At 47.6% G+C, this 9654-nt stretch overlaps 1 protein-coding gene across 5 annotated transcripts; it reads right to left on the bottom strand.

Annotated features, from left to right (window-relative positions):
- Nucleotides 1–205: 205 nt before the first annotated feature.
- On the bottom strand, nucleotides 206–9111 carry LOC111159076 (zinc finger protein 662). 5 transcript variants are annotated; one of them, XM_022521460.1, is made up of 5 exons: nucleotides 8651–9111; nucleotides 7205–7331; nucleotides 6415–6531; nucleotides 3356–3457; nucleotides 206–2307 (listed from the first exon to the last, which is right to left on the bottom strand). In XM_022521460.1, exons 1-5 carry the CDS (start codon nucleotides 8699–8701, stop codon nucleotides 1277–1279), a joined length of 1428 nt encoding a protein of 475 aa, XP_022377168.1. In that variant the 5' UTR covers nucleotides 8702–9111; the 3' UTR covers nucleotides 206–1276. The 5 variants fall into 5 exon arrangements, with proteins under 5 accessions (XP_022377168.1, XP_022377169.1, XP_022377170.1 ...); XM_022521461.1 differs by having other exon boundaries at nucleotides 8958–9111; XM_022521462.1 differs by having other exon boundaries at nucleotides 6415–6528; nucleotides 8958–9111.
- Between the last annotated feature and the right edge of the window lie 543 nt (nucleotides 9112–9654).

Raw genomic sequence — 9654 nt, 5'->3', positions numbered from 1 at the left:
AACTGAAAAATGGCTCTAAAGGTGAAGTCTGGAATGTACATTTCATCTGTTTTGGCCAGCACTCTTCTCTGAATAGGCCCTTTGTTTCTCTAAGTCAGTAGCTTACTACCGGAAGCTCCAGCTTACTCTGAAATGTGAGATATCATGACAATAGAAGGGAAAGCCTGGAAAGGCATCTGGGATAGTGGAACAATGAGAAGGGTTGTAGCTATACACATTTTTATGAAAACAAAACAAAAGTCTACATTTTCCACAATGCTATCTTCTAACACAAGAGGAATCAGGTCTCTCAAGATTGCACATCTCAGACTACCCTCCACTACTTTCCTTAATTACCTTGGTGACCTCAAGGTGGACCACAACCTCAGAGGAAGACAGAAAGTTCTGGAGTTGGCAATGTAACTGCACTGTCATCTACAGCAAATATGGTTTTCAGTGAGGTAGATTTATGAAAGCTGAGTACTTGTATATAAAAAGAATACATCCAGGAACACACAAAACCAGTAAAAGTGGCTGTCTCTGAGAAGGTAGACTGGGAGATTTACTTTTCATTAAACACCTTTTTGAACTATTTCAACTTTTTTTTTATCATGAGCATGTTATAGCTAGTCGAAAATAAATACGTTTCAAAATTTGAAAAACATAAAAGAAATACAGTGTTGGTCCTCAAAGAGCCATTTAGCTGGACTTACATAAGACATTAGAATCTAAGACAGCACATAGTGAAATACCAGTTTGGACAGTACTGATGACAAATAGAAGAGGAAGAGAGATCTGTTTGGCTGACAGAGCTGGGTCTTAGATGAGGAAGGGAAATTTTTAGCCTAGGGAAACTTGAGCAAATAGAAATGAGCAGAAGCAGAAATGTGCACAAATAAAGAACAGTAAATCTAGAGTCAGGTAGACCTGCTTCCAATCTCAATTCCATAACACATTAGCTAAGTGACCTTGAATGAGTTTTATAACTTCTTTCAACCCCAGACTTCTCATTTGTAAAATGAGGAGTACCCACATGAACAGGATTAAGAGAAACTAAAGATTGTATGTAAAGTGGTTAGCATAGTATCTCACAGAGCAGACACTCAACTAAAATTTGCCTAGCATGAACGTGGTAGAACAGGACGACCAGTCTTGCTAGATCAAGGGGAATCTGTTCAGAAGGGGCAAGATAATACTGGCAACTAGAGTTAAAACAAACTGTGGACAACCACCTCGTTTTGTGTCCGGAGTACCTGGTGCATAAGAATTACAAACAAGTACCGCTATTATGTGTTTGCTAATGTTCAAGGAAGTGAGAGGTTAGACAATTGCAGGGTTTCTCTCTAGCATGGCGCCTCTGGTGCTTAATCAGAACGGAATTCTGACTGAAGGCCTTCCCGCAGTCATTACATTTATAGGGTCTTTCCCCAGTATGGATTCTCTGATGTCGGATAAGGTGTGCCTTGCAGATAAAGCTTTTCCCACAGTCCGTACATTCATGGGGCTTCTCCCCCGTGTGGACTCTCTGGTGCTGAGCAAGATCAGAGTTCCACATGAAGCCTTTCCCACAGTCCTTGCATTCATAAGGCTTCTCCCCAGTGTGGATTCTCTGATGTCGAAGTAGGGCTGGGTTCCGAGTAAAGCTTTTCCCACATTCCTTACATGTATATGGTTTCTCCCCAGTATGGATTCGCTGATGTTGTGTAAGGCTTGTGTTCTGACTAAAGCCCTTCCCACATTCCTTACATTCAAAGGGTTTCTCTCCGGTATGTATTCTCTGGTGCCGAATCAGGTTTGATTTCCAAACAAAGGCTTTAGCACATTGTTGACACACGTAGGGTTTCACCCCGGTGTGAATTCTCTGATGTGCAATGCAATGTGATCTAAAACTGAATGTCTTCCCACATTCCTTACATCCATAGACCTTCTCTCCATTATGAATTCTCTGATGTTGGTCAAAGTCTTCATTTTGATCAAAACACTTGCCACATTCTTCACATATATAGAACACCTGCTGACTGAGAATTTTCTGATGGATAACAAGGTGGGTACTCACATCAATGTTCTCTGAACTATCTTCTCCTGACACCATCTCATCTTTGACAATCACTTCTATAATATCATTTGCAGTGTTCTCCACACTTCTCCCATTTGAGTAGTCAGACCATCTCCCTAACCTGCTTTTTAACTCCTCACAGGTTTTTCCAAACCAGAATTCCTGGGAACCATACCACCGAGGTCTGCGTGATACCACCATGTGGTCCTTTGCCTCCTCACAATGTTCCTCCTTCAGAGCAAAATCTTCTTTCTCACTCTTCAACACACTCTCTGAAAGAAGAAATCAAAGCTGCAAATGTCATCATTATCCAGGACAGAGCAAGTAAGGTCACCAAGTGGTACTAATGTGTCCATTTCACTCCAACTGCCACCCCTGTGTCTCAGCGGCCCTGCTCTAGCTGAAAATGGCACAACAGGGATATCATACAGAAAGTAACCAAAGTGTATGCCACAGTAAGGCAAAAACTAGACAGAGTCCCTGAGGGCTATGATTCCCAAGCAACAGGGGAGCTCTCCAGAAATACATGAGTTGAATCTAAGGGAGACAAGTCAGAATTTCTTCTAGGTAGTCTGGTTTCTAACATGAGAAGGCCAGGTTTCAGGACAGAGGATCTGTTCAGAATAACAAATCCTTGTGGTATACCTGGGGAACCTGAACTTGTCACACACAGGGGGAAGCAACAGGGAGAATCTTCCTCATACTGGTTAACACTAAAAGGAAATATGGTCTTCTCATTCAATCCAGTTCCCAGTTCCACCATGAAAAGCACTTCCCCAAACTACTTCAGGCAAAGACTGCCTCCTCTTTGTTCCCGCAGTGCTTTGGTTACACCTCTGTTACAGCATCGGACTTTGCTATAACTATACATTTATGCATATGTATATGTATGTATATGTTTATGTAAATTATACATTTATATATATGTATACGTATTTATATGTATATGTAGAATGTACCATTAGACTGTGAGGCCCTGCAAGAGAGGGGCCATACATTACTTGCTCTCTGATCCCTAAAAACTAACAGAATGATTAAAATACAGCATTTACTTTTAAAATTTTGGTTGACCATAGCAGCCAGTAGACCATCTGTTCTGTTAGAGTCTAAGACCCAAGACCCACCCGAACTAATTGATCATGTCCAAATGAAACCTGAAGTTTAGAGTTTAACTTTGCTCTTCATTAAATGGTTGACTTGGGGATTTCTCAAGGGATTTTTATTTAGAACATAAACAGTAAAATGGAATTTTAACAGTTTACAAAGAAAGACAGTGGAAAACATGTGCCTGGGAGGAAAGCATTTGTTTCCCTCACTTACCAGTACAGATTAGGCTTGGACCCTCTCCTTGCAGTTTCAGGTTCAATGGTTCTTCTACCTGCTCAAGATGGGAGATCCCAGCAGGCTTTAGAAATGGACATCCTGCCAGGGTCAAGATATAAATAAGGCTGGCTCAGTCAGAAGATTGGGGCACGTTAGGAAAGGAGCAGAGATGGAAGTGGTAAGGGAGAATGAAGGTGGGTGGAGAGACTGGTACACAGATGACCTAAAACTTGAGGAGAACAATATAAAGGATAGAAAACAGGTGCACAACGAAGCTGGGATTCCATCAGTTTCCCAGAACATGAAAATGAATCACTCATTTTTAAATGTCAAGAAGAAATAGGAGAGACAAGTTCTCTTCTTTACCTCCCCTAGAAGGCAAAAGCCAACTGACATAGAAAACAACCAGGATGGGATGGAATTGCAAAGAGTAGTTCCTGAGGCTATGTTGGGAAGCCACAGTCCTTTAGCTTCCTCCCTCTCTAACCACCTATCTATATTGCCTTTGTTAGGGCCAATTTAATGTTAAAACCTGTTTAACCATTAGTGCCTGCTTAGCCAGAGCAACTCCATATTGCCTAGGTAGCCATATTGTTGTTTACATCCACGGACTTCATTCCGGGAATAAACGCCCCCCTAGTTCCTGGTATGGTTCTGGGTATCGATTCTGGGAGTAAACGCCTTAACAATAGAAGCCACGTACCTTGGGTCTGCGGTTATGCCCTATAAAACCAGCCTGTGAGATTGGGAGGGGGTCGCTCTCTTCGGAGGCGGCCCTGGCTGGTCAGTCTGACTTCTAATGCTTGGCATAGAATAAAGCTTCACATAACTTTCACTTTGTCTCAGTCTCATTCCCCTGGCCAGTCAGTCTAACTTCTAATGCTTGGCATAGAATAAGGCTTTGCAGAACTCTCACTTTGTCTCAGTCTCGTTCGATAAGGGACCCCAACACCTTCTCTTTCTACAAAGGGCCAACTATGGGTCGGTCTCTCCTTGGCACGCATTAGACATGGCCCTAAAGCCTCACTCAGCCATTTCCAGAAGTTACTTCTTATTCTAATGACAGACACTTCTAATAGCAAAGGTCCAAGCCAATAAACTTTTCTTTAGGCTTAGCTAAGATTTGTCTCTTTGGAACTCCCATCCAAAGCCTCTTAAAAAAAAAAACAAAACAGAACAATTCCTCACCCTCCAAATGACCGCCTTCTATATTGCAGAAGCCAAGGACTGTGTGTCCCCATTTTCGAAGCCCGAAAATGGACTTCGAATAGGGGCGTGTACTCAAAGGAAGTTTTCTACAGGTCAGGGAGCAAGGATTTTACTCAAGAAAGCTGTCAGCTTTCTGCCTAGACCCAAGATGGGAAATTCCCATGGGTGGTAGGAGAGTAAGCACTGAGATCCTGAGAGAAGGCAGAGGACACTACAGTTGTCTCTCTACATCCAATCTACCACCACCGCCAACCACCCCCCTCCCATCATCCCCACCATTATGGAGTAGCCATGCCCTTTAGAGGGGAGTGGTCCCAACTGCAGCTCCTAGTGTAGCCCTCACTGGTCTAAGTCAAGTGGGTTAACCTATCCCACTCACTCCAAGAGAGATAGTTTCAGAAACTGGCAGTCCAGGCCAAGACCATCAGTGCACGCTTCTCTGGCCACAGAGATTGGTTTAGAGTTGTCCTAAGACTTAAGATGGTACATCGCAAAGGCCTGAGGAAGGCCTGCCCTATTTCTCTTCCTAGGTATGAAGAAGCAGAGCCTTGGTTACAACTACCAGTCATCTTTTTTTTTTTTTCTAATGTACTATTTCTTTCTTTTTTTTTTTTTAATTTCTTTTCAGCATAACAGAATTCATTGTTTATGCACCACACCCAGTGCTCCATGCAATACGTGCCCTCCATAATACCCACCACCTGGCTCCCCCAACCTCCCACCCCCCCGCCCCTTCAAAACCCTCAGATTGTTTTTCAGAGTCCATAGTCTCATGGTTCACCTCCCCTTCCAATTTCCCTCAACTCCCTTCTCCTCTCCATCTCCCTATGTCCTCCATGTTATTTGTTATGCTCCACAAATAAGTGAAACCATATGATATTTGACTCTCTCTGCTTGACTTATTTCACTCAGCATAATCTCTTCCAGTCCCGTCCATGTTGATACAAAAGTTGGGTGTTCATCCTTTCTGATGGAGGCATAATACTCCATAGTGTATATATAACTACCAGTCATCTTACAACCACAAGAGGAGCCAGACTGTAGACAAAGCCAACATACAAGGAGATATAAAAGAGCAGAGACTGAAACTTGGATCAAGGTGTACCTGCACCCTACCTATGAACTTCCTATTTACATGAAACAGTAAATTCCCTTTTTTTGTTTAAGCCAATCTGAATTGGGTTGTTACTTGCAATCAAAAACATCCTAATATGGAAAGACTGCCAGACACAGCAGAGAATGGGGAAGTTGAAGATACAGCTCAAGTTCCATGTGCCCACAGAAGAGCTTCTGCAGGAAGAAGATGGAACAGGGCCAGGGAGGCAAAAAGGGGACACAGTTGTCACTAGGAAATTAGGAACAGGAAAGCCCTGTGTTGGGCCGAAAGGAATGCCAGGGTTTTGCCCACCAGAAACCCCTGAAATGGAGCTATAAGGCTCAGAGTTATTGGGCCTTCTTGATTTATAATGATAAAGAGGGGCATGACACCACAAAAGGGCAGTCGGAATCTTCTGCTGGAAGACTATAAGGAGGTGGAGAATGTAGAAAGGCCAGCCCAGTGTGTCAACAGCAAAGTCAGGGAGAACAGATGAATGGAGGCCATGAGAAGAACAGTGGAGATGGGTTCAAGGCCAAACAAGTGAATGAAGAGGAGCCAGGGTGAATAATAAACAGACTCAAGGAGATGGAAAATCGTGGGAGCACAGAAAAAGAAGACAAAAAAAAAAAAAAAAAAAAAGGAATTCCACTGGTGTCTAAAGCACTAGGTTAAGAGAATGCATACTGATTACATTTTAAAGATCAAGACAAAGGAATTGGTCAGATGACTGGCACCTGTCCTCACTCACCTGAGGAGATGCCCCTCGGGCCCTCTCCATCCAGAGCTCCCTGAGGAGCTTTGCACCAGGGTGCTTCCCCTCGTTCCAGCTGGGAAATCAGAGCCGGTTTAGGAAATGGAAATGCTGCTTTCGGGGAAGGAAATGGGACAGGCAGGTGAGTGGGGTGACAGAGAGCAATCCCAGGGCTCCTCCCAGGCTTTTTCTTCAGGGGCGGAGGGGAAAGAAGGGAATTAACTAGAGAGAGCAAGAAAAGGAAGTCTAGGGGAAGGGACCAGAGACTGGGGAGTGGAGCGGGGGAGCAGGAGACTTACAAAGGTCAGGAATTAGAGTAAGAGGTGCTCAATAACAGTCTGAGTAAGCACATGGATGACTCCACTCATTGAGATTGAGCTTTCTTGTTCTCTCCCTCTCTTACAGCTCTCAAGTTCAGACATCTGCATGAGGGTGCTTGGTACTGGGTTCGATCTCCCAGACGGAGCAGGTGGGAAACTGAGCACTTGGTGGGGCACCAGGAATCTGGTGGGGCATTACTGGGGCACCAGGAATCTGCTCTTTTTCTACTCTACCCCCAGCTGGGAGTCAGGCAGCTCTCACCCTGGGGCAAGAAAGTCTGATATGAGGCTCAAATGTATACCAGGACTTCCCACTTCCCAGCAACCACTGAGGCTGGGTCATTAAGAATCCGAGGTTCCAAGGTTGCCACTCAGGTGGGGGTTATCAAAGACTCCTCAGCTTCTAAGGCAGAAGGAGCCAGGAAACTCTGAAGGGCAGAAGCAGAGTCCAAAAATAAAATCCTTACCCAGGGAAGCCACAGCCCCATAATTCTCCAGCATCACATCCCTGTACAGGACCCTCTGAGTGGGGGCCAGGCTTGTCCACTCGTTCTCAGAGAAGTAGACGGCCACATCCTCGAAGGTCACTAACTCCTGAAACAACATGTGTTTAAATGCCCTAGGACAATCCCAGACCCAGGCCTGGAGTAAGGGGTAGACCAGGCACTAAGAAGTACTGGAAGGGATGCCAGTCGAGTTTCTGGATTCTGAAGGTCTCCGGAACTCTCTGCCAATTGGCACACCTACTTACTTACAAAGATACAAGGGATCAGCCATCAATTTTTCATGTCTCTTCATCCTTTCTTCTTTTTCGTGAGTCTCTGCAAGTTTTCCCTTTTCATCCTTGTGGCCCAAACAACGATCCGGACTCTAGGTACCCTCCTTTCCCACAGCAGGCCCTCTGTCAGAGGTCGTCAACCCTTGATAAGAAGTACAACTACCATCTATTGACTGAGCCTTTGGCAGGCACTTTACCTATATTAAACTTTGTATATGCCTCACAGCCTATGAGGAGTGGATCAGATTCATTTTATAGAAGAAACAGGCTCAGAGAACCACTGCCCCCAAAGTTCCAGAATGGAGACAGAATTCAGGGCTGTTTGCCTCTCCAGCTGTTCTCTACTGGGCCACACTGCCTTCTAGCCTCACTCCAGCCACCCTGGTGCCCCTATGTGAGGCTCTTTCTCTTCTCTTCCTCCCCCTCACTGTCATGGGCCACAGAGGCAGCTAAAGGCACCTCAGAATACCCAGGCTGCTCTGGAGATCCACACTCTGACTTGATTCCCTGCACTCTGCCACTCCAGCACGTTCTCTCAAACGTGGCACCCTACTCTCTTCCTCACTTCTCAGTCTCAATGCCCCCCTTTTCCTGTATCTCTGGGAGCCCAAGCTTCTGCACTTTTTCTTACCTTCTTCCTTAAGAAACACAAGCAGGACTAATGAAGAGCCATCAAGGCTTCTAATTCCAAGCCGCTGCCTCATTCGGGATCTCGATCTCCACACTACTGAGAGGCTGATACTGCTGCATTTCACGTAGGTCCTTGCCTTACAAAGTCAGCACAGCGACTCACCCAGCACCCCAGGGCTCAAAGACTGGCTGGTTCACCCTTGCCCCACCTCAAAACACCCAAATCCTCTGCATGGTCAGGGAGCAAGGGTTTTACTCAAGAAAGCTGTCAGCTTTCTGCCTAGACCCAAGATGGGCAATTCCACTGACTGTTCAGAGGCCCCGCTCACCTGCCAAGAATCATCTCCTGCACCGCCACCCCCCCCCATCCCCTAGCCTGTCACCTGTCACGAACCCAAACCCCTGCCTTGCCCAGATCTGTGTCCTTGCACCTGCAGCTCCCCCTGCCTGGAGATGCAGTTCCTCCCTCTGGGGCCGGCAAACTCAGATTCATCCCGAGACCCACCTCAAACATAACCAGCTCTGTAAAAACCAGGGACATGGAAATGCTGGACATGCGTCGCGGCGCACAGCGCTCTGTGAACGCCTCTGCCCCAGTGCTTGGCTCCCGCCTGTGCAGCTGCACGTGTTTTCCCTGCTGGCGCCAGTCTGGGGGATGTCGAATCCGTTCTGCTCCCTGCCTGTTCCTCCGGCCCCTCCACACTGGGCTGCACCCCGATTTCCCGGTCGCCGCACTGCCCCCTCCGCCCCTCTGTGGGCCTAGAGCCCGGGGCAGAGCCGAGCCAGCTTCGTGGCGCCGGCCCCGCACTCACCGGGCGCGCCCGGACCGGTGCGGGCTGTCCCGGTAGCAGCTCGAGTGCAGGGCTGAAGGGGTCCCGGATCGCCAGGGCCGCAGCCGCCATGGCCCAGGCCGCCCTCCCGGGAAGCGAGCGCGCGCCGGGCCAGACCGGGGGCTGCCCAGGGTTGGGGAGGGACGCTCCGGACCCAGGCGGGTCCGATAGGGTGGACTTGGCGCCCAGCAGCCGGCCGCGCACGTTCCGCACTCCACGCCCCGCGAGGCGACCCAGCCCCGCGCCAGCTCCCCACGCTTTGTGCGAGCCAGAGCTCCGCACTGGAGAGGTGGAGGCAGCTGCACTCTTGCCACTCTGGCTTCTCTAGGACGGTGGAGGGCGCCACGTCTCTGTGGTCCTCCCTTCTTGCCCTAAAAAGAAACAGGGAGCCCCGAGCGCGTCCGGCTCTTCCAGACACGCTAGCTGCCTCGGGGCGCGGCTGTGGGGATGCAGGGGAGCGGGCGGTTGGGGAGAAGGCTTCCTCTGGGAATCCTTTCCCAGCCCTCCTCTTCCCACTGACCACCCTTCTGCTCTACTGCACTGCGCTCGTAGGATGGATGCTAGTATGAAAGAGCACTTGCTTCTCTTGACATGCCTGTTCATAGATCTCCATCCTTGACGGGGCTGTACATTCCCAGAGAGCAGCTAATGGCCTTGATCGTCCTTGTGCCTCGGTATC

This window comes from Enhydra lutris, unplaced genomic scaffold (genome assembly GCF_002288905.1).
Source record: "Enhydra lutris kenyoni isolate GAN:26980312 unplaced genomic scaffold, ASM228890v2 scaffoldscaffold66, whole genome shotgun sequence".
Classification (NCBI taxonomy): Eukaryota; Metazoa; Chordata; class Mammalia; order Carnivora; family Mustelidae; genus Enhydra; species Enhydra lutris.
This window is presented reverse-complemented; position numbering and strand designations above follow the sequence as displayed.